The sequence below is a fragment of the Taurulus bubalis genome, assembly GCF_910589615.1.
Source record: "Taurulus bubalis genome assembly, chromosome: 1".
In the NCBI taxonomy this organism is placed as follows: Eukaryota; Metazoa; Chordata; class Actinopteri; order Perciformes; family Cottidae; genus Taurulus; species Taurulus bubalis.
The window spans coordinates 43,373,231-43,400,185 of NC_136589.1; the positions used below are offsets into that span (position 1 = coordinate 43,373,231).

The 26,955-nt window shown below is 41.0% G+C and overlaps 1 protein-coding gene across 1 annotated transcript in view; it reads right to left on the reverse strand.

Annotated features, from left to right (window-relative positions):
- adcy8 (adenylate cyclase 8 (brain)) overlaps positions 1 to 26,955 on the reverse strand; it is a gene marked incomplete at both ends in the record, with an annotated part of 72,626 nt that overhangs the window by 4,379 nt on the left and 41,292 nt on the right. The window contains 7 exons of the mRNA XM_079218985.1: positions 5,384 to 5,542; positions 9,907 to 9,985; positions 11,809 to 11,981; positions 12,347 to 12,439; positions 14,670 to 14,871; positions 15,694 to 15,794; positions 18,414 to 18,611. Of these exons, the coding sequence (XP_079075111.1) occupies positions 5,384 to 5,542; positions 9,907 to 9,985; positions 11,809 to 11,981; positions 12,347 to 12,439; positions 14,670 to 14,871; positions 15,694 to 15,794; positions 18,414 to 18,611 (1,005 nt within the window). The remainder of the gene's footprint in view (positions 1 to 5,383; positions 5,543 to 9,906; positions 9,986 to 11,808; positions 11,982 to 12,346; positions 12,440 to 14,669; positions 14,872 to 15,693; positions 15,795 to 18,413; positions 18,612 to 26,955) is intronic.

Below are 26,955 nucleotides of genomic sequence, written 5' to 3' on the forward strand. Positions count from 1 at the left end.
CTATACAACTAGAAGAGTCGCCCCCTGGCGGTCAGAAGAGAGAATGCAGCGTTAACACATGAAGGACATACACATGAAGGATATACTTCTATACAACCAGAGGAGTTGCCCCCTGGTACATCTGAACACATCCTCCTGCTGCTTGGATATTCTACCAACACACTTTTCAAAAATATTTCACACTGCATGACCGCTGATCTTTTACAAATTGTAAACACATCCCTTCTCTCAGGTGTCTTCCCACAATCCCTAAAAACTGCAGTTATTAAACCACTTCTAAAGAAGGCTAGTTTAGACCCCGGAATAATGAAAAACTATAGGCCAATATCAAACCTCCCATTCTTAAGTAAAATAATGGAAAAAGTGGTTTTTCAACAGCTGAACAACTTCTTGGTCGAAAATATCAGTTTTGATGTCTTCCAGTCCGGCTTTCGTCAGCACCACAGTACTGAAACGGCTCTTGTTAAGGTTTTCAACGACATCCACTTAAACACAGACAGTGGCAGAACCTCAGTCTTAGTATTACTGGATCTCAGTGCTGCATTCGACACGGTTGATCATGACATACTACTAGACAGACTGAAAGTCTGGGTAGGACTCTCTGGCGCAGCACTTAATTGGTTTGAATCCTATTTGAAGGACCGACAATACTTTGTGTCGGTAGCTAATTACACATCAGAGTTGACTAGGATGACATGTGGTGTTCCCCAAGGTTCAATACTGGGGCCTCTTCTGTTCAACATCTACATGCTTCCACTGGCTCAGATTATGAAAAACAACAAAGTGTGTTAACATAATTATGCAGATGACACACAACTCTACATAACTATATCACCAGGGGACTATAGTCCCATACAAGGACTGGCTAAATGCATTGAAGAAATCAATAACTGGATATGCCAGAATTTTCTTCAATTAAATCAAGATAAAACAGAAGTAATTGTTTTTGGTCCCAAGGACGAACGATTGAAAGTCAGCGCTCAGCTTCAATCACTAATGTTAAAAACCTCAAACCAAGCCAGAAATCTAGGTGTAGTTATGGATTCAGACCTCAACCTGGACAGCCATATTAAGACAATTACAAAATCAGCTATCACCTGAAGAATATATCAAGGGTTAGAGGACTTATGTCTCAACAGGATCTGGAGAAACTTGTCCATGCATTTATCTTCAGTAGACTTGACTACTGTAACGGTGTGTTCACAGGCCTCTGTAAAAAGTCAATCAGAAAGCTGCAGCTGATTCAGAACGCTGCAGCTCGAGTCCTCACTAAGACCAGGAAAGTGGATCACATCACTCCAGTTCTGAGGTCTTTGCACTGGCTCCCTGTCAAACAAAGAATTTACTTTAAAATCCTGCTGCTGGTTTATAAAGCACTGAATGGTTTAGGGCCTAAGTATGTTTGTGATCTGCTGCTACCTTATGAACCATCCCGGCCCCTCGGGTCAACTGGGACGGGTCTACTTTCTGTTCCAAGAGTCAGAACTAAACATGGAGAAGCAGCGTTCAGCTTTTCTGCTCCACATATCTGGAACAAGGTCCCTGAAAGCTGCAGGTCTGCTGAGACCCTCAGCTCCTTTAAGTCCACATTGAAGACTTTTCTGTTTGCTGCTGCCTTTAATTGAACCAGATTCAATTACTGCATCTCACTACTGCATTTTATTTCTTAAACTGCACTGCAACTTTTATTAAACTTTTATTTTTTATTTTGCTTTTTGACTGTTTTAATGTTTTCTTAACTGTTTTTAAATCTGCATTGTGTTTTGATGCTTTTAATGGTTTTATGTGAAGCACTTTGAATCACCTTGTTGTTGAAATGTGCTATACAAATAAACTTGCCTTGCCTTGCCTGGTGGTCAGCAGAGAGATTGCAGCTTTAACACATGAAGCATATACTTCTCAGGTGAGAGAATGTCATGCTTTTACAGATCACAATGTTTGTGAGCTGGTCTTAATTAACTAATAAAACATTTTTAAAAGCCCCAAAAATAAAAAAGTTAAGATCAACGACTCTGATTAATCCCGCAAATCACCAACAGCTCTTCAGGGTGTAGGAGTTCATTAATAAAACAGTGTTTCAGTATCTAAATCACATAGAAACAATAATCAGCCTACTCAATAATGTAACAAGTGATCAGGAGCCAATCTTTCCTAATGGATGCATTTTTAATCGTGTCTCTTTTTAACTAGGAACGGGCACGGCAGCAGATTGATATCAACTCTCCTCTCCTGACATTCATAATTCATGCGCTTGCTCGCCGTTTTGTTCGGAGAGGGACGATTGGAGGATATAGCGGAGTAGCCCGACATGGACAAGACGGCGGTCTGACTCCGGTCCGTGATAAGCGGCCGCGACCAGTCACCATCCCGCTGGACACGAGGCCGACGCAGAAGAGAAATGAAGACGTCTTCTTGTCGAAAATGTACTCCCATCAAACACAAAAAAAAAGCTCAAATATTTAACTTTTGTTTTGGTGGGAGCGAATATAAAACTGCTGAAAGTCATCTCATCTTTCATCTTAATTGCTGGCAGCTCATTACAGAGCTTTCACCTTTAAAGGATTGATTCATCTTTCAAATCGTTTGAAACATTTTTTTTTTCTTCTTTTGTTTATGTTGGTTTGCTCCACTACTTCACTGCACGGAAGTACCTGGATGTTTGATCTGAAACTGTGTCCAGAGCACAAACCCTCCCTTCTTTTCTTCAACCCCAGTGTCAGACAGGAGCGTAGATATGGTTTGATTCTGCTAAGCTTCCTGCATCGGAGTGCAAAATCATCCGAAACCAAACGTACGACCGGGGGATACTGCCTCCTCTGAAGATGACATCTTTCCAATAAGTCAGTTCATCAAATTTCTGCTCTGCCAGATCCCGCCCGGGTGGATTGTACGTGCCGTTACTGCGAAGTGGAAACGTGGAGCAGAAACAACGGCTCGGCCTCGAGCTCACAGGGCGGGAACAAATCAATTGACCTCAGTTGCAAAAAACCTGCTGCTGAGTTGTAGACTGCCTTGGGAAGCAAAGCGCCTGGTTTCACGGCACGGGTTTCCACATCAGGACCGAGCGTGGGCGGCACGTATGTACATCACGCCGCCACTGGACTGCCGCGCCGGTGTGATGTCGGCAGAGATGAATGATTAGGTTTGGGGGAGAACGCTACCGGCCTCGAGGGTGTGGTGGAGACGGTGTCTCAGTCAATGTCAATATAAATATATAAATGGACCATAATTTACTAAATGAACCTTCATGCTGTATTGAAGAAGACTTGAAACTAGAGATTGAGACATAAACTCATGTTTACAATGTTTACTGAGGGAATAAATCAATGGAAGTCGAGTCATTTATATAGACTTCTATACAACCAGAGGAGTCACCCCCTGGTGGTCAGGAGAGAGAATGCAGCTTTAACACATGAAGCATAGACTTCATGCTGCCGCCTGATTGAAACTCTCTAATGCTCTCAGAAAAAAAGAGCATTAAAAATCGGCACAAACACGCGCCAGCTTTTCAGACGACCCATCGGATTTGCGTGTTCCCATTTGAGACTTTAACTTAGTGCCGCTCTACTGAATGGAAATTAGAAGCACAAAAGGAAAAAGGCAGCAGAGATAAGGTGAACACAAAGAGAAACTTTCTAGAGTTTGGTGGAAGCTGAGTCACTCCTGCGACGGAGAGACAAATCAATGTGTTCTCGGCTGCCGACTGACAACATGTTATTAAAATCAAATCAAATGCATACTACCCAAAAAAGCTCCCCGGCTGCATAAACCGCCCCACCGATTCCCTCCCTCTCTCTGTGCAGCTGGTTGAAAAGCAATTACCAAGCCTTAGCTTTCTCTCTCTCTGGAACGCTGAGGCCCCGGCAGCAGATTGTACTAAACGTAGGCGACTAATGTTAAGAGCTGGTCAGAGAGGAAACATTAGGGGAGGTGCTGTGCTCTGACCTTCTGTACACTGTGTCGTTGTAGTAACACAGTTCTCTTCTCCGATAACGGACTGAACCGCTTTACCTGCAGGTTTCCCAACACGTCTCAATATTTGAATGCTGTGGAACGTGTTCTATAATAACTGATACAAATAACAAAATGATAAAAGTAAGAACGCACTTGTAAATAACACGTCCTGGTAACACGAGTCGGGCGCCAAACGGGAGAATAATCACACTTCTACCCTTTCACTTGAAGAACGTGTTACTTTGAACCAGTGTGGAGAGGCGAGAGCCCCGGATAGCTGCTGCACGAGACAAGCAAAGCCCAAAGTATTAATGCATTTGTAACTCTCTTTGTAGCCCTTAAACCTGTTAAGCCCCAATCGGGGGACCCTTTTATATCAGGAAAATCAAGAAAAGGTTAGGTATCAAATTAAACATGAAAACCAGGGCTACAATAATATATAATGCCGATGTATAACCTCTAAACACAACTCAAACAATAAATAGGATTAGGGTTTAGGGTTAGGGTTATTAGGGTTAAGGCTAGGGCTTAAAGGGCTACGCCCTAACCCTAACCCCTAATCCTATGTATTGTTTGAGTTGTGTTTAGAGGTTGTACATCGGGATTATATATTATTGTTGCCCTGGTTTTTATGTTTAATTTTATACCTAACATGTTGTTGTTTTTGGGGGGATTTATACCATGTTGTTATCTTCATGTGTACCTTGTGACCTGGTATAAAAGGGTCCCCTAATCAACAGGCTGTGTTTAACCCACTAATCAAATCCAAAGAGTTTGGTTAGTCCTCTAACAGTCTAAACACAGCCTTCTGGTTGACGTTGTGAAACGGGACTAGAAGGTTAAGTTTAGGAAAAGGTCTGGGTTTGTTCAGGAAGTACGGGTAATGCTCCCCGTTGCTATGTCTACGGTGTATAGAGACAAGGTAAGTCGCTTTGGATGATCATATTTTTTGCTATTGTATTTTTGTTGTTATTTTGTTTACCTTAAGTTTATTGTAATTGTGTGTGTTAGGAGGACCCAGTAAAATAAGCTTTTCATTGTGCAGAGTAACTCTGTTATCTGTGCATATGACAATAAAAATATCTTGACTCTTGAATAAAAGCATCAGCTAAATGAAATGTAATGTAAGAATACAGTTGTTGTCACACGGCGATGCTGTTGGAGATCCGGCTCCTAAACAAGCGTCACAATCACAAGCTGCGGTGTCCTAAACTCAACGCATTGGAAAGAGGATACCGCGAATTTTAGGTTTATCATTTCCATTTAAAGAAGGTATTTGTCTCCAATCTCCCGAGTCTCCGAATTCCCACAAGCACTTAACGCGGCAGAGTTAGTTTTAAGCGCTCCGTTAGCGGCTGTGATTCTACATTGGTGATAACGGCGGAGACCAGAACCGATACGACCCCGTGACCCGCGGGTCGGCGCTGACCTCGTTGTCCCGGTCCTTCTCCAGGAAGTGGCGCGCCACGTGGCTGGGCAGGATGTTCCTCAGCATGTTCTCGTTGTGTTCTCGCAGCTCCTTCATCTCGTTGATCTCCTCTTTGGCCTGGACGCGCCACAGGAAGTCCAGCCGCGCCGTGTACTCCAGCTACACACAGACACACAAAGACACACAACAGAGGAGAGAGGAAGGTCAGGGTGAAGCAGTGGTACTCTGAAATACAAGTACTCGTGTTCTTTGATGTACTCTGTAGACATGAGATCGTTTGCTTATGTTGCTGTCAATCAAATACACACACACACACACACACACACACACACACACACACACACACACACACACACACACACACAGGAACTCCGACACTTAAAGTATTTTTTTCCCAGTTTGAGGAACTTGGCTCAACTTGAGCGTATATATATATGTATATATATATATATATATATATATATATATATATATATATATATATATATATATATATATATATATATATATATACATACATATATTACTCATTTGTAATAACTATATTATAAAATAATATTTATAAAAAAAAAATGTAAAGAAAAATCACTCAAAAAACAAAAACACACACACACACACACACACACACACACACACACACACACACACACACACACTCGGAGTCCCGGAGAGAAAGATTTGATGAACATTTTAAAACTCTTCATAAAATAATGAGGCTGTTTCTGTCAGAACTTTCTCTTTGGTCGATGCACTTTCTCTCATGAATATGTTATACTCTTTAGAAGATTTGAAAGCAACTTTCAGAGGTTTTGAAATATATTTTCTCCTACAAATCAAACCTTTAGGTCTCGTGATAAATATCAGTGATTCCTACAGATACTGAACATCGCTCTGCACTCGTATTATTTATCCAGACTTTCCAGAAACTTTAATAACTGCTTTATTTCTTTCAGACGATGGAGCACCGGTTCTTTAATTAACGGCAAAATTTAACAAAATCTGTGAAAGGTTTTGGCTCAATTATGGAACACGAGAGAGTGCGATCAATCTGCAGCAGTAGGATTGTAATATGCAACACAAATTGCTTTTCTGAATGCACAATTAATACAAAGCAATTTGAATACATTAGAGGCAAACAAAGTTGGTACCATTCAGTTTGTACGTAGCGAGAGAGAGAGAGAGAGAGAGAGAGAGAGAGAGAGAGAGAGAGAGAAATGTATTTCGGGGGCCAGACAGATAAGCCGGTCAGGATTTAAGCGTCTCTCTCTCGGGCGATTGCCGGAAACTGTTTTGTGATTAATCTTTGTATCAATTAGTACCATAATCATCTGAGTGGAACACTTCAATCTCATTTTCCGTTTTTCTAATTATGGACGCAAAGCCTGCGGGGCCCGTGGGCCGGGTGGGGCCCGTGGGCCGGGTGGGACCCGTGGGCCGGGTGGGGCCTGTGGGCCGGTCTGGCGGCAGGATAACGAGACGGCGGCCGGCGAAGCGTCGGGTTCGCTCGGACATTGTCATGATGTTGGTCCTTGCCTTGTGTGTTCCCTGCACTTCCTGCCCCTGTGATTGTCCGTGATTGTCTGTCTGCCTTGTCCCTGATTGTGTATTCCCTTCACCTGTTTTTGATTCATGTTCCAGTCCCGTTTTTGATTCTTGTTTTCGTTACTCTACCTTTTTCCCCTCGGCCTGTTGGAGGCCTGTCCTGAGTTCTTTGTTGGAATAAGTAAATATTCGTTATACGATTGTCTGCGTTTGGGTCCTCCCTTGAACCGCCCCGTGACAGACATGAACGTGTGAGGGTATTAAACTAAAGACTTTATGCTTTCTCTTCACTGCATTCCTATGGGCAGTATTACACTGAAAGCTGAGCTTACTGGTTACTTTGGCCAATCTCCATCTAATATGCATTTTAAGACATCATTTAAAGCTTTTTGGATCAACATGAGAGGCTACGTCAAAACCAGACTTATTTTAATACAAACCACGATATGTTACTAAACCTAACCAAGTACTTTTTCTGCAAAAACCTGACAACTAAGTAAACCTACTTTATTTTGAAAAGACACTTTTTCATATTTAACGAGGGCAAGAAGTTTATTTTGAAAAGACACTATGAACACCGAGACGTGCAAAGGAGTGAGAACGTGTTGATTTAGTTATTCTTTGCTTCTTCATCCCCACTGGTACCACGAGGTAACTTATTAACTGACCAATCTAATGCTCCTAAAATGATTCAGAAGAACAGCATGGCGTCACGGAACAAAACCAAACAAAAAGACCATCTAATCGTTTCCCAACGAGAGCCTTGTCTGCAGCTCTGTAATGAAATGCTTGGTGATGATGTAATTACTACTCTGACAGGAAGCAGCGCTCGTGAAGAACAACCTTATCTGGCGTCAGTGCCGTGATGTAACGGCTCCGTGGCTCATAAAGAAGCACAAATCAACGTCAGGACACGTATGAAAGAGCCAAGAAAAGTTGCTCCACTAAATGCATTAGCTTGTGTTTCTGGCAGTTAAACGCACGACGACGCAGAGGAAGAGGAGCGTCTCCTCCCCGTGAGCTGAACTAGTCGTCTTTATGTTCGGCGGGTTATCCTGAGGGCACCGATCATCACAGAACTCACGTCTAACAAGCCCATTGAGAGCGTCACTCAGATTATTGTAATGAAAAAAGGCAGAGGAGAAGAATGAAACTCTCCTCCATCTTTCCGCTCTAATGGGCTCTTCTTCACAACACAATAACATCGGAGCACGACTCCTCCTGAAACGCATCGAATCCAAATGATGAAGCGGCCTCATTATTCCACTGTTGATATATATATATGTATATATATATATATATATATATATATATATATATATTACTCCAGCTTTACCACACTGCATGGCTCTGTTGGATCTTTGCTCAAAGTGGCAAACTCAAATGTCAGGTTTGTGATCACGATTCCATACAACGTCAATGTGAAGATGCAAATAGAAGAAGAATATCACGACGTTCTTCCACCTGTGGAGAGAAGTCCTTTGGCATAACGGTGCTCCTGTTGTTGAATTAGAGGAATGATCGGACCGATAGTACCTCACATGTGAGACTGGACGTGTTTAAATGGTCGTGTATAAACCGCATCGCCGCCCAGTTGAGATGCCGTTATTTTGAGCAGCTGCGACGTTGTCATAGCTCTGATCGATCCGAACTCCATCCAGAAAACAAGCATTGTAAAAGTGAGTTTGTCCTCTTGTGGACGGACCGGACAAAGTGTGAATTCTGACTCCAGTTTATTGCCATTTAATCACAGTAAACATCTGTTTATTTGGGGTTCAAACTGCTGGAGTGAACCAACATTTTTATACTAGATCATCACGTTGACCAAAGATCTGGGTGGCAATACTTTAAATATGACACGGTTGTACCACAGCACCTGTGAGGCTGAGCACGAGAACGGTAGTTGAGCGTTCCCGCTGTGTTTAAACTTGTTGTGTCAAACAATTAACGCCGCACTAAATAGAAAGCGGGATCAGATTTTTATTCGCCGCACTTTGCTGCAAAGGGTATAAAAAGTCTCCTTTGTGCGCCCGGCCTAATGCATCGGGCCGTCATTGTCTCTGCTTCGCCAAACAACCGGCGCCATTGACCCCGGGGGGAAATCAATATGCCACTGGATGACTGCCGCTTTCCACTTTTATGGGGCTACAAAGGAACCCTCAATTACGGCCGTCTCCCCTCCATTTCCGACCGCCGCCGAGCCGCTGATCAAAGGTTGCCATAACGAGGAGCATGAAAGCAACGCGGGCGGCTCCGCTTTCCGTCATGCTGCGGCTGCACCGTTGGAAGAATTGGCTCATATTAATGTGTCAGATGGCAAAGGGAACTGGTTTGTTCTGTTTTTGTGTTAGTCGGCTCAGATAATACAACCTGAGAGGGCGCTTCGCTCTGGTGTTATGGATGTATGGTGCCGCGTATTAATAAAGGGTCAATCTCTTTGGCTCCAACACAGCTGGCTAATGTTTACCCGGGAGTGTATTTACTTATTCCTGTATTTGTCTCTCAACCCATGTTGCAAAATCCATTTAGAGAAACAGTGACAGCGATACTCTGTGTAATCATTTTGACCAGTGCTTCAGTGGGAAATAATGGATGAATATCTCTATACTTTACCCACTATGCAAACAGGAAGGATGATACGCATTCTTTTCAGAGAGCGATTCAATACAATTGGACTCCTACCATCAGGAGGTTATAGCTGATAACTCTAACTGGTCCCTACATTTCCTCATCCAGCTCAAACGCCACAGTGTCTGACACTGATCACATCTTTTAAGAAGAAGGGAGGGTTATGTGTCTCTGTAAAGACAATCATCTCCACATTTCAAGTCCTCATACAGTAACGACATTATTCTCAAATGATCCTGAAGGTTATTATTCTGATCTGACGCCTCTGTACCTCTGTTTAAAGTCTGGGTATGTCGAGGTGATCATTGTGTAGACCGCATGTTGAGATAAATCAAAGAGCTGTGAGGTCTTACCTGCTGGCCGTGGTAGAACACAGCGAGGAGGAACATGGCCATCAGGAGCAAAGACGTCTCTTTGGTCCCCAGGAAGTTTCTGTTGCAACGAAAAGATAGAAGATGCTGCTGAAAGGAAAGGGCTGTTCATTTGAAGCTCAACACTAACTTTTAAAAGTGGGTTGCCAGACTGAAACCATGCAGTTATACGAGTGTGGCATGAATAATTGTTATGTGCATACTTTCGTTCAGGGTTGTCTGGTTATTTGTCAGTTGAATCAATGTGCTCATGATTTTGTGATGTTGACAGTGCTTTTTTATTTTGTATTTGACATATAAACATTGATCTAATTGTACATGCTACAATAAAACATTCATTTCTAATGTACCAGCTAAACACTGCTGCACAAAAATAAGTTCCGACGGGAGCAATGTGGGAAATGAAACCAGTCAGTTAGAAGTGCTTTAAAATAAGACAGAGATTTTTCAAGATCATTTTTGTTTCTACTCTTCCTGTCCAGTTTGAAGTCAGGATGTGTTCATTGAGGGGGAAAATGTGATACAGTTGTTGTACTTAAAGGAGGAGGTACATTTAAAGGGATTCTCATCTGAATGCCATTTCTTATTAGGTCATGATTGGTGCTGTAAAAAGATATATTGGTAGTAAACTTGACAAAATAAGCTGCTAATATGCATTATTTTTGGAACGAAAAGGGTTTTAAACCTGACCACCTAAAGTTCTGCCTCTGCCTATGTATTGAACGTTTTCTAAATAAATAGAACACGCTGGTAGTTTCAAATCAATGCGACTTCACAGGGGAAGAAATACATTCACGGCATTGTTTTATACATTTCTGCACAAATAAAAATACACAAAATAACTTAAGTCTGTAACTTTTTGCACTGGGAATCATACAACGCCGCTGTGCCTTTCCCTCTTTTCATCTTGACCTTCTCTCTCCGGTCCCAGAGGGCCAAAATAAATGAAGCTGACTTCCATTAGCTTCCTATGGAGACCTGTGCTTTTTCTGTACTGGTCTTTCACGCTCACATGCTCAGGATGCCTTATATACTGCGACTGTGAAGGTTACCGTACTATCACTGGGAACACATGCGAGATGAGTTAGTTATATATATATATATATATATATATATATAAATAGTTATATATATATATATATATATATATATATATATATATATATATATATATATATATATATATATATATATATATATATATACACATATAAATATATATATATGGGAGTGGAACAAAATGGGTTTTCTCACATTTGCAACACTGTCCAGAAAGAAAGGTCAACCTGATGTGTTTCTGTTAATCTTTACTTTAATACATGTATTTTGTTCATAAGTTAGTTTCATCTATTTGACTACATTTGCTAGTGATACATATTCAGGGAGATATCTGGTTTGTATATTTTGATTTGTTTTACCATTTTTACTACTTTTCTCTCTCTATCTCTCTTTGAACTTATTCTCTGTCATTCTGTTTTTAGTTACCATACTGTAAACACTCTGAGATGTATTTTATGTCCTGAAAGTGCTATACAAATACAGTTATTATGATGACATTATTAACACATATGCAGTCTAATCGGCTCGTCAACTGAACGTGGGTGAAGGGTCTGGTATTTAGGTTCTTGAGTTACTGGTCAGACAAGAGAACGTCTGAGAAACTAAAACGTTTAGAACAGCTGGAGCTGAACTACAGGTGGATTTATCAGGCTGGTAAATGTGAAAAAGTCCAACTAAATTTAAGTAACAAGCTATAGGTTATCTCTCCATTGTTACATATTCCATATGTGCAGAACGGAGGGCAACCTTGGTTGTCCGATTGGGAGCCAAGGTTACATTATAACCAGGCGCTATGAGACGTGACCATCCCGGTAAAGCACTCACTCTGTGTTGTGGTGGACGGCGTCGTAGCGGACGAACAGCGAGGTGTAGAAGGCCTCCGTCAGCAGCGAGTAGATGGCGATCATCACCAGCAGCACCGCCAACTTCAACACCGAGTTGAGCCGCAGGAACACGGCACACGTCACCATCGCCAGGACGCCCGTGAACACGAAATACTGGGGAGACATTTGTGTTTGAGTGTTTCAGTCCTATTATTGCTAATGTTTCTAAGAGCTTCTCTCATTTATCCACACGACCCTCGGCGGGGAACGGAGAGTGTGACGCCGCCACCGAAGCTCCGTTATTGAGTCCATCAATCAGCTGCTTGTTGTGGGAGCAAAATAACGGAATGGATGTTTTCCCCGCGACGTTTCCGACGGCTCCATCAGTCGGCGTCGTCTCTCCCTCCAGGCGCCAGCAGATGGCGACGGACGTTTTGAATTCTTCATTTTGTCGCGGAAGTAAAAAATAAAAAACACCCCAAAATACACACAACAGATGGACCAGACTGCAACATTCAGACGCATCATTTGGCCGGTACCTCTGGGTAGAAGCAGATGTCTGGCATCATGGAGGCCGACTCGTTGTACGTCTGGTTCCTGAAGGTGTCGGACTTGTCGAAGTCGCACCACAGCTGTGAGAGACCAACAGAGAGGGTTATTGTTACTGAGGCTCTACAGGATATGATGATACACAAGACCTCTTCAATGTGGTTATCAACAGCTGATCCTTTAAATCTGGCTCTTTTAAAAAAAATTAAAAAAATAAAAAGTTTCCTTTTGTCATTTTAAATGTAAAATGTTTTTCCATTTAAAAAAAAAGGAATGTCAACAGATGAATATAAATAAATATTATCATTATTAAAAGTTGGCATTCTTTACTGTAAACCAGCAGCAGGAGAGAACAACGTGTGGGAAATTGGGTTAATAAAATCATCTCTGAATATCGTTTATACCTCTAAAGTACTTCGGCGGCTTCGATCTGCACAAAGTCATAAAATGTTTATATCCAATTTGTTCGCTGACAACATATTTTATTTGTATTTTACTACGCCTTCATGGTCCCATCAATGCACTTACTGATGCTGAACATCAATAACTCAGAATGTAAATGGATTTTATTCAACGACCCGCTTGCAAAGTGTGTTTCTCCACTTTGAGTTCCTTTACACAAACAAGCCTCTCCACGCTTTCGGTGGGATCGGTGGCCCTTTTCTCCTTTTTCTGAGACTAACTGATCCTTCCCTCGGCAGTCGAGGCCTCGGGCTGTTTAATCTGCTTCATGCAATTAGAGGCCCTGCAACAGAAAAAGCTAATAATCAGTTTGTTTGGTGTTCTTTAGTTAAGTAATGACTCGTGTTCTTCAGAGGCCGCCCTGCAGAAGGGGAGCTCCTGCATACATAAAGGAGGTACATGTATATGTCATGTAACTGATCACGTGATCCTCATTATATTGAAATTCAGACATGAGGACATTGAACGGATAAATGCTTCAACATTTCATCCTGGTTTGCCCGTCGGTGAGATTTGGGCTTTAAAAACTAATCTTTGAGGATAAGACTGGAGATGTTTTTCTTCCTGTAAACAAGGGAAGATTCTTTGGCTTTTCACTCTGTAGGACAGTTGCTCTGTGAATCATCACCGAGCTGTATCCCTGTATCTAACGGCTGGTTTACTGCCGCTGCATGAACCCAAAATAAACCATTCTGCTGTGATTTAATTGCAATAAATGGATAGAAAGGTGATGCTGATTTGTAAAAAGTCTGAATTCATGCTTAGTCAGGTCTGTCCTCAAGACGATAAGCCAATGACTGGATCGGTGCTAGGCTATGCTAACGTCGTAGCTGCTCCATCAACACTCAACATGACGTCATAAAGGCGTAAATACGGGAATCTGGTCATTGTTTGTTATTAGTATTATTAGAATTATTATTATTTGTATGTTGTCTTACTGCGTTTTAATGTCTTTGCTATATTTGCGTGTACAGCACTTTGGTCAATTGTTGTTGTTAGAAGTGAACTATAAATACATTTGGATTGGATCCAAACCAAGAGTGAATGCACCAACAGTTTGTGTGTGTGTGTGTGTGTGTGTGTGTGTGTGTGTGAGTGTGTGTGTGTGTGTGTGTGTGTGTGTGTGTGTGTGTGTGTGTGTGTCAGAGCCTAATATATCATCTTCCTCTTTGCCAGAGGGCTCCATTTAAAACACATCAATGAGCCACAATGTTGCACTGGCTGACATGTTCCTTCATCACCATGAACACACACACACACACACACACACACACACACACACACACACACACACACACACACACACACACACACACACACACACACACACACTAGTTTAGAGAGTAGGATCCTATACCCACCAGGGTTTAAAAAAAAGAAACAACACAAAAATGAGAAAACCTCTCCTGCTAATATTTTGCATTACATCTTTTCATACCGGCAGCGATGCAAATATTTGACAGTTGTAACACTTATTCAATGTAAAAGGTTTGAACAGATCCTCGATGGCAGAAGACCAACCAGCAGGATCCTATCGGCCCGGCGACCGCAACCTCTTTTATTTAGTTTCCTTTAAGTGAAATGTTCCCTCTGGTAAACGGTTACGCAGTGTATGTGTCTAGGGCTTTTATTGTGAAAGATAAGAACCTTTGTGAAGGTCGAATGAAGTACAACAATTAGCTGTCTTGGTCAGGAAGCCAGGCCAGAAAAGTGAAGCCAAAGCTTCTAGTGTTAAAGCTGCATTCTCTCTCCTGACCACCAGGGGGCGACTCCTCTGGTTGTATAGAAGTATATGCTTCATGTGTTAAAGCTGCATTCTCTCTCCTGACCACCAGGGGAAACTGGACTCACGATATTGATCATGGCCGCCAGGAAGTTGATGAGGATGGAGATGAAGATGATGACGTTCCTCGCCGCGTAGGTCTCGTTGATCCAGCAGCAGGCCTTCCGCAGGACCAGCGGCAGACACTTGTAGTCCTCCGCCGTCGTGACGAGGACCAGGCAGGAATGCAGGAGGATGAGGACGGAGAACTGGACGGCCATGGTCACCATCCTGCAGAGACAACACAACAACACAACAACACAACAACACCGCATGAACCCGAAAATGAGAATTGCATTTTTTCACAACTAAAACTGTGCTATCTCTAGTCATCCACAGTTCCGATGTAATCCATTTAAATTGATAAAGTACCGTAACCCTTGTGAGAAGAGACGTGTGGATTTAAAAAAAGATCGTTAAGTTTGAATAATTCTGTAAACTTCTTAAAATGACTAAGCGATTATAACGTTTCACTAAAACATTCATAATATTTCAGTCAAAGACACATCCCTGTAAACTACGAGACTGCGTGAGTCTAATAAATGCATATAGATTCTTTTCTGACCAGTATAAGTGTCTCAAAATTGCAAAGCAAGACCGTTTTTTTGTTGCTTTTTTGGGGGGCATTCCGAGATCCTGCGATCTCATTGGTCCTCAGACTCTTCTGGAAGCGAGTCAGACGGCACATGCGGAAGTAGACGGTCATTTACGTATCCTGTTTGTTATGGTGCGAGCAAGGAAAAGCTCATAGTAGGTCATTTTTAAATTTCTGACCTGAAAAACACGTTTTTTGGACTGAATATGGTTCCTAAAATGTCACTGCTTGTGTTTATTGTGATTTAGATGCTTTATGTCTTAATCTTTCTAAAGATGTGCAGTATTACTCTGTGGGATGACGGGAAGGCACCGAACAATTCAATTAAAAAAACAGTCATTTTTAGGGGAATCTTACTCTTGACATTTATGCTGAAAATAAGTTTAAACATAATTTTTGGACGACGGGGAATAATCGTCTTCCGGCTGTCAGTCACACCTGTCCTCCATCTTTCTCACCTGGCAGAGGGAAGCAGGCTCTGGATGGTGGTGATGAAGATGAGCACGATGAAGGCGCACACCAGGTTGGACTTGAAGACCTCGTCCCTCATCTGGGAGTACTGCGACGAGGAGGAGGAGGAGTGGAAGAAGAAGAAGAAGAAGAAGAAGAAGAAGAAGAAGAAGAAGAAGAAGAAGAAGAAGAAGAAGAAGAAGAAGAAGAAGAAGAAGAAGAAGAAATGGAGAAAAAAAAAGTTTTCAGAAAAATCCTGGAAACACGGCAACGCACTGAACGGACTCATTCAACGGATCAACCACAAGCGCCAGAGAGAGACAGGAGCCGGGGGGCCCTTGGGGGCCCTGAGGACCTGGAGGGACCTTAGGGTCCTTTTTTGGTCCTCTATTGTGTTTAGATATTCTTCTGTTGTAATATTTAATAAACAATCATTTCCTTCTGGATTATTCAAGGGGCCATCTGATCTTTAAACTAATGCATCCTTCTACATGCACCCTCCATTAACGTTAGCGGTTAGCTAGGTCAGTTAGCCAATGGGGACTGTGCTAACCGCTAATGTTAGCAGTTAGCTACGTCAGATAGCCAATGTGGACTGTGCTAACCGATAACGTTAGCTCGCTCTTTGTTGTTCACTGTGTAGAATTATCAGGGAAACCCTGAACCCCTTCAGGTGTTGTGGGAAGAATGAGTACATCCCGTTTTTTTAACGTTAACATTTCCTGAATGAAGGCGTCCCGACCCCCGTGACGCCCGACCTCGCTCTGTCTCTTTCTCAAAGGATGCTGGGAAATTAGCAAGAGAAGGCTTCACGTTTCGAGGCCAACAGCAAATCACTGCACATTTACTGAAGAGGGCAAACCCCAAAAAGTAACTACAAGGTTATTGGAGAAGTTTTGAAGATGGAGTCGGGATTCAAGGGGACAACATAGAAGTGGAAGGAGGAGCGGCTAAATGCTAAAGGTGAAAGGCTAAATGCTAAAGGCTAAAGATGAAAGGTTAAAGGCTAAAGGTTAAAGGTGAAAGGCTAAAGGTGAAAGGCTAAAGGCTAAAGGTTAAAGGTGAAAGGCTAAAGTAAGCTTACTTCATGGAACACAAAAATAAATGGGACCAAAATCTGCAGAGCGCTGCATTCACCAAAGAAAACAATTATGACTTCAATATATTCATATCATGATTACGACTTAACAGCTCATAATAAAAGTAATGTTCAACACAACATGAAATGCTGAGGAAGCCACTAATCCAAATTGACCTGGTGTCAGCTGTAAATAAACATATCATTTATATATAATTTATTATGTGGTATGTCCAGTTTTATTTCCCTTCAAAGAACTTTATTCATCCCATCAGCTTTTCATTGAATATATGCAGACAATATAAAAAGAATAATTAAATAATAATATCAATACATACATAGTATTAAATATTATATTTCTTCAACTCTTTTACTTTATTTTATGATAAATGCAACAACAAAACAATGCGATCTCTAGAAAAGTCATAAAGTAACACCCATCTAGGTGTCCAGTAATTTAGTCTTGTATTAATTCAATACCTAAAAACATTTGAAGGTCAAGGTCTCGTAATTTGGAGATGTAAATTCATAATTATGGGACATGCAGTCGTACATTAGAGAAAACATCTCAGAAATGCTTTTGAATCTTTAGTGGATGCAACGCGCTCCTGCAAAAGAAAAGAAGGAAAGAAGAAAGCTGAACAACGTTTGGTGTAAAACACGTTGTGACGTTGACGTGGTCATGAGTAACCTGAAGGCTAATTATGAATTATTATTTCAGAAGCAAACTTGATTTATGGTGCATTTGGTTCCATGTTTGCAGTAATTCAACAAAAAAGTGAATATCTTAGATGCACTGGGTGTATTCATGCAAAGTGCTTCTGGAGTCTGAAGTGTGGCGACTGAATACTTTAATTATAACCAATAGATCACTTCACTTATTTTAATAAATACAAACTTGAGGATTAAATGTCATTATCGACCTTGAGATCTGTAGCGTGACTTACATTTTATGCAACATCTGCAATAAAATGCAGTTTTATGCTCCGGAAATGTGGATCTTAAAAAAAAAGTCCAACTTTAAACTGATTGAGTGTTAATGTTAGTGTCATGTTAATTGAATAATTAATAATACAAATAAAGTATGTATTAATTTCAAATGAATGATTACAATTGTTTTTTAAATGAGTGAATAAGTAAAGATCAATTCTGCCAAAATCAATTATATTTAATAATTTAGATTTCCTTTCAATTACAGAAGAATACCAAATGTAATAAAGCAAGACAATACATTAAATAACGACATGGAAAAGCTCTGAATGTTTCATTCATGATTTAACGGACAAAATGAAAATAATTTATTGGCCTTTTTTTCTACTCAATTTTAAATTGTTTTAATGTGTTGATAACCATTCTAGTGCACCCTTCAGACTCCATACCCTGGACTATTAATGAATGTTGTATCGCATATTTACTGCCTTGACGTCTCTCAGTTACAACATTTTGTTACATTTGTAACCTTTTGTTTTAATCGGTTTTATTGGCGATACCACAACAATACATCCAGTGCCTTTAGCTTACTCATGAAAGGGGGAAAACACAATCGTTGTTTCTTGTTTTGCTTCTGAAAATCTTCATCGAAGATTAGAATATGAGGAGGGAGAGAGAAATAAAAAAGCCAAATAAATACAGTGTCTCACACGCCACTACCTTCTCTTCCAGGCTGCAGTCTTTAAACATCAGTGAGAAAGGCGCGATATGCTCCCTTCTCAACTTATCGCCACTCCGTAAGTCGATGGCATTCTCTATTCGCGTGTTAATTTCCTCGGGATCGGAGTGGACATGCAAAGCTTGTGCGAGATGGTTTGGAAGCAGATTTATTGAATTTCTCGTTAGGGCGGCCAGAGTCTAAAGGGGGGGAAGCACATGCACATAGAATGAAACCGCTGGTCTCTGAAGGCCTCATTCCAGTTACAAACAGAACACAGGTACGTTCATTACATTCACAGAAAGAAAGAAGACGATTAAGGAAAAAGAACAGACCAAAATGCAACGGTTGCTATCGCTAAGTCGCTGAGTCATGCATCATCGTTCATTCGCTCGCGGGATGTTTGCTACGTTGTTGTTAGCTGCGGCAAAGCTAGCGGTGATGTTATCGGTGGCAAAGCTAGTGGTGATGTTAGCAGCGGCAAAGCTAGCGCCGATGCACACAGAATTAACCTGCTGATCCCCGAGGCCTCATTCCAGTTACAAAAAGAACACAGGTATGTGTATTAAATCCACAGAAAGAAAGAAAGAAAGAAGACAATTGAGGAAAAAGAAAAGACCAAAATGCAACGATTGCTATCGCTAAGTCGCTGAGTCATTCATCGGTCATTCACTCGCGGGATGTTTGCTAGTGTTGTTGTTAGCGGCTGCAAAGATAAGGGAGTTGTTAGGGGCGGCAAAGCTAGCGGTGATGTTATCGGCGGGAAGGTTAGCGATGATGTTTGCGGCAGCAAAGCTAGCGGTGATGTTAGCGGCGGCAAAGCTAGCTCTGGCAAAGCTAGTGGTGATGTTACGGGCAGCAAAGCTAGCGGTGATGTTAGCGGTGGCAAAGCTAGCTGCGGCAAAGCTAGTGGTGATGTTAGCAGCGGCAAAGCTAGCGGTGATGTTTGCGGTGGCAAAGCTAGCGGTGATGTTAGTGCCGGCAAAGCTAGCAGTGATGCACACGTTGAGACAGAAGGTGTGATCGATGGTCAAGAGGGAGGACTGAGAACACTCACAAGAGAGAGGACAATATATAAAACATTAAAGCATGAAATGGTGGATAAAAAAACATGCAGCTGAGAGAAGTGTCGCAAAATGTGGAAGAGAAACAAACCGAATGCAGGAAGAAGAAGAAGAAAAATGACGATCAGGAAATAATCACAATTTTAATTCAACTGTAATTGAATTTGTAATTCAACTGTTCAAAAACGTGAACTTGAAGCACATTATGTCCTCAACCAGGCGACCTCGCATGACGTTAATATGCACGATTGTTAAAAGTAATTGAACGACAAGAGTCTCCTCGGGCTTTAATTTACCACTTCATCACTTTCCGTCTCGCTCCGTTCTCTCTGAGAAAGGTCGTGACCTTCCATAACTGTGTTCTTCTTCTTCTTCTTTTATCTCAACAGGAACACGCGGATGCTTGTGCTCCGTTAGTCTGTTAAATACCAAACGTAAAGGTGTACGATACGACAATAACAAGTCACTTGTTTATTCGTGCATACTTGTGTAATTGGCCTTTAAAATACCCTCGATGGTTATAAAATATGACGTAGCTGCAGAGTTCAAATCTCCGGGTCCGCCCCGTGACGGGGATCCTTGAGGACTCATCCAGATCAGCTTTGGACCAAGTACCCCGTGGTTTGTCGCCGCCATCGGCCATTAAAGTCATTACGAGAGGAATGTGAGAATATTCTCTAGGTCTCTCTTCATGCAACGCTTTAACAAATAGGATCCATCACACGGAGATCATTAAAGATTCACCTCCAGACAGAAGAGATGGTTCCAACTGTCGGGCCGGCAGATTAAAGTCCACTCAGAGATACCGGCACGTTATGAATGATAAATGACTGCAATCTGCAGGGTTATCAGACAATAATTCACACGGAGAACGCAGCACTTATCAACGTGGTGGAGAGATGTGATAACCAATCACTTCCATCCGGTTCACTAAATATTCAGACTTCTTTCATGATACAAATGATGAGAATCATTATCTAAAGCAACACGAGCTGAAAGTGTTTCAGATAGAACTGTTTTCATCCTGAAGGAAATTATTGTGCAAGATTTGAACGGAAGAATACAAAAACAATAGAGTAATAATCAATAATTATTAAAAATACTTAACTTCACTCAATCAAAGTCAAACTTTGCACAGATATAGCTATGTTATATATTAAATTTAAATATAGAAAATATAGTTACGATAAGAAAATACAACTTTTATTTATCTTTTTGCGAAATATATATATATTTTCTTCTTTTCATAAACCAATATACCAGTAACACATATATGAACGTATTATCTATGTTTACAAGGGGTTTATGTACATTACACATTTTTCATTATTCAAATAGACCTTGTGGTTGAGGAGATAATCGGAATTTAGTATGGGAATATTAACCATTCGAATTTTCGGAAAAACTGGGCTTGATGCCATAAGGTTAAATGTAAAATAAGTAATACTGGCACCAGTGCTAAATAAACTAGCAACAAGATTAAGGTCAATATTTTAAACAATTCCACTAAAATAGAAAAAGTAAATTGCAACAACAAAAGATTAAAAACGAGTAAAAAGCTTTATAAGAAGTGAAACTAAGACCAGCGCCTAATACAGTAGAAATTCAAATATAGTATAATTATCGTGCATGACAGAAAGAGCAATATTGCCAATGATATAAAACAATATATATATATTTATTGAAATGTAGTATTGCGCAATGTTTTAAAAAAGCCTCACTGCACAGGATGTGGTTGTCATTGTTTCAGGTGTCCTTTTCTGCAGAAGGGGGAGGAGTCATATAGTTTGAAGCCCACTTCTTGTGGCGTTCGAACACGAAGAGACAGGAAGTTTATCACTCTCCCGTCTGCAGAACATTTCAGATAAATGCATAACATCAAGTAAACTTCAACCTTACTTTAAATTCATCAGATGCTAATAATAAAATATAGACTCAGGACAAGTCCTGTCTGGCTACTAGAATATTAACTGAATGCAAATTGGCCATTTTTCTCTCAAAGCACAGCACAGATGAGGGAGAGGGAGCTGAAACTGAAGTTGAACTCAAAAAGCCCTCAGCTGCATATGAATGGAGACGCGTTTATTTCCATTAACATATCTGGAGCAGCCAGAGAAAACACACAAGCTTCATTATAATGAAGACAATCGGACGGCAGATAATGGAATCAGATGAGCTCCATTATGTGTTCATGACATGTGGACCTTACTGTCTGTGTGTTTTAGGATGATCTCAGCTCTGTGGAGAACACAGAGTCATTATGTCTGAGTGTAGAAGACTAAATACAAGTAGACGTTTTAATCAGAGATCCAAAACCTGAAGTGAGCATGAAGGGCTCGTTGTAATGTCCTAGTAATGGACTAGTTCTGGTTCAAGCGTAAAAATAACTACTACATTGTCAGGTAAAGAATGTAAAATAATTATATAACATGCACACATATAGTTCTGATATAGTCCTTCTCTGGTCGTTTCCTGTCCTAATATTAAGGTTGCGTGTTGGCAGACTGGTGATATGCATCACCATCGAGGGGTTTAACGACTCGTTGGGAAAACTGGTTGCTCGAATCTGATTGGTTCATGGCCGTGAAACACCAACGCCACAGCACTCCTTTGTGTGCGATCGGAGCCGCTGTCCGTCAACATGTTTTGCATATTAACAGTTCATTAAAAATCCATACAGTGGTTTTTGAGAATCGATCACTAACGACAACATCGCATATCTGCATGTGTATCAAAAACGGGTTGTTCTTTAACCACGAGGTCGGCGGTTCAATCATATTTCTCTGAGCGAGTCACTAAACCCAGAGTTGCTCTCCGGGTTAAATGCAGAGGCTGGAGGACTTTATGCTGATGCTTTGTCTGAGAAGAGATTGAAAGGTGGTGTTTTAATCCGTAGGTTGTGCGCTTTACGGCGAGGTCCGGTTTTCGTTCGTAGGACGTTCCTACCCAGGATTATTGTTCATAATTCCATAATTCTCTAGCTGGTTTTTAAGTCTTTTTGAGTCATTACTTTGGGTATGTCTCTCTTTGGTGATTGAGTTGTGTTTGAAGAATGTATAATTAGCTTACTATTAGTCTTGTCTCCAAGGCTTGGCTGTTTAATTTGGTATAGCATTACCATATTTGTTCAATATATAATTGTACCGTTTGTCCAAAAGACCTGTACAGAGAGACCTATGAACTAGTAACTACATGGGGTATATAAGGTTAAAAAGTATATACGGTTAAAAAGCTGATCTAATATCTAGTTAGTTCACAAGTTATTTATTGTTTACTCTGAGCAATGTAGAGAAAAAAATATTGTTGATGTTCAAATATTAGTGAAGTGGAATATGTGAGCTAACGTTCCCACAATTAAGTGCCTGACTTTGAAATGTGTTTCACTCTTTCACAACTATAAAAATCCGGAGCTGCATATTTATATATTCAGCACGGACAAGCAGCTGCTGTCGAGTTTATCAAAGGACATTTTAGGGGAAAGTAGGTGGGAAACCATTGACTTGAAGCAGAATAAAAAATGACTTCTGGAATGCTTTGAACATTGTGTCGCTCAGAACAACTTTTTTTGGGGGAAGACATCAGGTTACAAAACAAAGGTTAGGTTGAGTCAACAAAACAAATGTTAGGTTGAGTCAACAAAACAAATGTTAGGTTGAGTCAACAAAACAAATGTTAGGTTGAGGCAACAAAACAAACAGTAGGCTAAGTCAACAAAACAAATGTTAGGTTGAGGCAACAAAACAAAGTTAGGTTGAGTCAACAAAACAAAGGTTAGGTTGAGTCAACAAAACAAATGTTAGGTTGAGGCACAAATGTTAGGTTGAGTCATCAAAACACATGTTAGGTTGAGGCAACAAAACAAACATTAGGCTAAGTCAACAAAACAAATGTTAGGTTGAGGCAACAAAACAAATGTTGGGTTTAGTCACCTCTTCTCCTCTCAAACAGATCAGGAGTCTCCTCAATGCGCCATCTTGCACTTCTCGGAAGACTGTGGTAAGTTTCTCTAAATCACTTATGAAACAGTAGCGCTGCTGCTGCCCGCGTCCCCTCTACCCGAGCCGGGGCTGGTCCCACTACCTTCGGTGGTTGTCGGCGAGCTAGCGGAGAGCTAGCTGGATACAGCAGGGAGCTAACGAGGACACTGACCGAAGGTAGTAGGGGCTTTTAATCCAACTTTTACGGTACCTTTTAAACACTGTAAATGCTCCCTTGACTGCATGGGCACTGCATGGGATTAACTTTAAAGCTAATTAGTTTCACATGAATCAGTTACTGCATACAGTTGTTTCTTTTTGTCCAGTTCAACTGAATTAGAATTGTTTTAAGTAACGTGAGCGTTATATTGCTGTCTACTGACAGTCAGTCCTCTCTTGTGTGTTTATAGCTGCAGTGCTGCACCTCTCAGGCTGCTGAGGATACGTCAGCCCTTGCAGAAGAAGGCAGAGCGAGTGTTTTTATTTTTAATAAATTGTTATTAAGACCTGATATACTGGTGTTTGTTGTTTTTTCCCTTGCAGACATGTTTTAGTTGTATTGTTTTAAGTGTTAACTGGACATGGTAAAGTGAGAAAATGCAAAACACTTCAAAGTTATTCTGTTGAAGAGTTAAAAATGAGTCAATTGAAAGTAAGTAAGTAAGTGTTGGATAAAAAGTACACTAATAGGGAGTAAATACAAGAGTAAATTTTTTTTAACAATGGCAAGAGTCAGTTAAAACAACACTTAGTGTTAAGTAGGTCTAACACTAATGAAGAGTAATATTTGAGTCTTAGAGTCAAATGTAAATAACACTACTAAGTGTTATTTACATCCTAGTGTAAAATCTGAGCAACACTTCTCAGTATAGTGTAGTGTAAAATATTTACTCTTACCAGAGTTAAATTGACTCTTTTTAACACTATGTTCAGTGTAACTTTAACACTCTGTAGATAGAGACCAAATGTTCACTGACTCAGTGTTAAATTTGACTCTTTAAGTGTTGCATTAGCACTGTCAATTTTACTGTGTAGGTTGAGACAACAAAACAAACATTAGGTTGAGGTAACAAAACAAATGTTAGGTTGAGGTAACAAAACAAATGTTAGGTTGAGGTAACAAAACAAATGTTAGGTTGAGGCAACACAGTCAACATTAGGTTGAGGCAACAAAACAAACATTAGGTTGAGGCAACAAAACAAATCTTAGGTTGAGGCAACACAGTCAACATTAGGTTGAGGCAACAAAACAAACATTAGGTTGAGGCAACAAAACAAATGTTAGGTTGAGGCAACAAAACAAACGTGAGGTTGAGGCAACACAGTAAACATTAGGTTGAGGCAACAAAACAAATGTTAGGTTGAGGCAACACAGTAAACATTAGGTTGAGGCAACAAAACAAATGTTAGGTTGAGGCAACAAAGTAAACATTAGGTTGAGGCATCAAAACAAACATTAGGTTGAGGCAACAAAACAAATGTTAGGTTGAGGCAACAAAACAAACGTGAGGTTGAGGCAACACAGTAAACATTAGGTTGAGGCAACAAAACAAATGTTAGGTTGAGGCAACACAGTAAACATTAGGTTGAGGCAACAAAACAAATGTTAGGTTGAGGCAACAAAACAAATCTTAGGTTGAGGCAACAAAGTAAACATTAGGTTGAGGCAACAAAACAAATCTTAGGTTGAGGCAACAAAGTAAACATTAGGTTGAGGCAACAAAACAAATCTTAGGTTGAGGCAACTCCCGAGGACGCAGCGGCCTAAGGAGCACGTGCTTCCCTCTCTGACATTTCTCTGTGATGCTGCTCTGAGCAGTGGTTGCCTGTATAGGGAGGACCTACGGGCTTACATGTATGATACGTATTAATAACAGAACATATTTGTCTCGCGGAAATGCCAACATGTGATGCCAGGAAAAGGGCAAGGGGAGTCCCGGGGTGGTGGTTGGTAAGATCAGACGGCGTGAGCACACACTGTAATGTCAGAGGATGTCTCACACGTGTGTCACCATGTGACAGATGAACTCGTACTTTAGAGCCAGGAAGTATAATTCACTGAGCGACTTGTTTAGAAACGGCTGCTCTTCAAAGGATCAGAGCGCTTACGTAAACCAGCACACTGGCTCCGGGGCAAATGGAGGATCTGGATCAACACAGTGAACCGTCTCGACAAGTATCGGACATGTTGCCAGGAACCTGTGTACATGTACACACAAAGGAATGCTGATGACTTCTCATTTTCAAAATTATATTATTATCATTAAAGTTAGCGTGCTGATGTTATAGGGTCAATGCAGTGGGGGGAGAAAAAGCATATTTTATTTGTGCAAATTTTTGTAAAAATATATCTGTAATGCTAAAGCAAAGAAAAGCAGAACAGTAAATACAAAGTACCACATCATTTGTAGATATACCACCAAATTATATGGTATGTTATCCTTGAAGTCATGAATGAGGAAGTCATGATGTTTTTGTCTCGTAACTTTTGTTCTTCTGTCGTTATTTTAACCCAAACGACGATCTTTAAAGCCAACAAGTTGTCGTGTTGCCTAAACCTGAGTCTCCTGTGAAGAAGGACGTTTATTTTGAAAAGACTACATATATATAACATGTTCTCCAGCAGACAGCGAGCATGCCTGTGTCCTAGTGTCGTAGCAGACAGACTGTGCAGACTGTGACTGGGTCTTCTGAGGAAAACACACAAGCTTCCTGTTGAGGTCAGAAGCACAGTGACGGTGCCGTGCATCATGGGAGCCGGCAGGCGCACGGCGATGCGTGAAAGCGGTAAAGACAGAGCCGCCCGGCCGGTACGTGGAGCCGTGAGTCTGATGTCAGGGCTCGTCTCCCGTGACCTGAAGCCCGGCGCCGCTTGAGCCTTCTGGGCTTGATGGCGACAATCAGTCCTGGACGGATGGGAGGTCCCTCAGAACGCAGTATATATGTATATATATATATATATATATATATATATATATATATATATATATATATATATATATAATGCCTTTTATTCAACGGCTGTCAGTGGACTTCACATTAAAACAAATCACTTTTGGCCTCCAGATCCCAAATACAATGTTTTATGGCAGTTATCGGAGCCGTTACCTGGTGACAGCAGCAATGTTTCACGTTGTCCCCGAATCCAGTGAAGCTGAAAACTGAATCGGACTAACGGGACGGGACCCGGAGGATGGAATAACCGGCGAAGAGGGAGAAGTTATACGACGTAAAAGAATCCTTTGATGTGCAAAGAGACGATCTGTGGAACGACGACGCTGACGGCTTTTATTGTGCCGGAAACAAAGGAGTGGCACGTATGCATCAAATGCTCTGCGCTCCTGACAGGCCTGCACCGCCTCTTACTGACACACACACACACACACACACACAGGAGGTGACGCAGAGTTCACTGGTGCTGCAGGAGATGAAACAACAACACTGTGGCTCTGCACGGATCTTACAGCTCAGAATCGCTGCTTCATCATCTTATTTGTATCTTT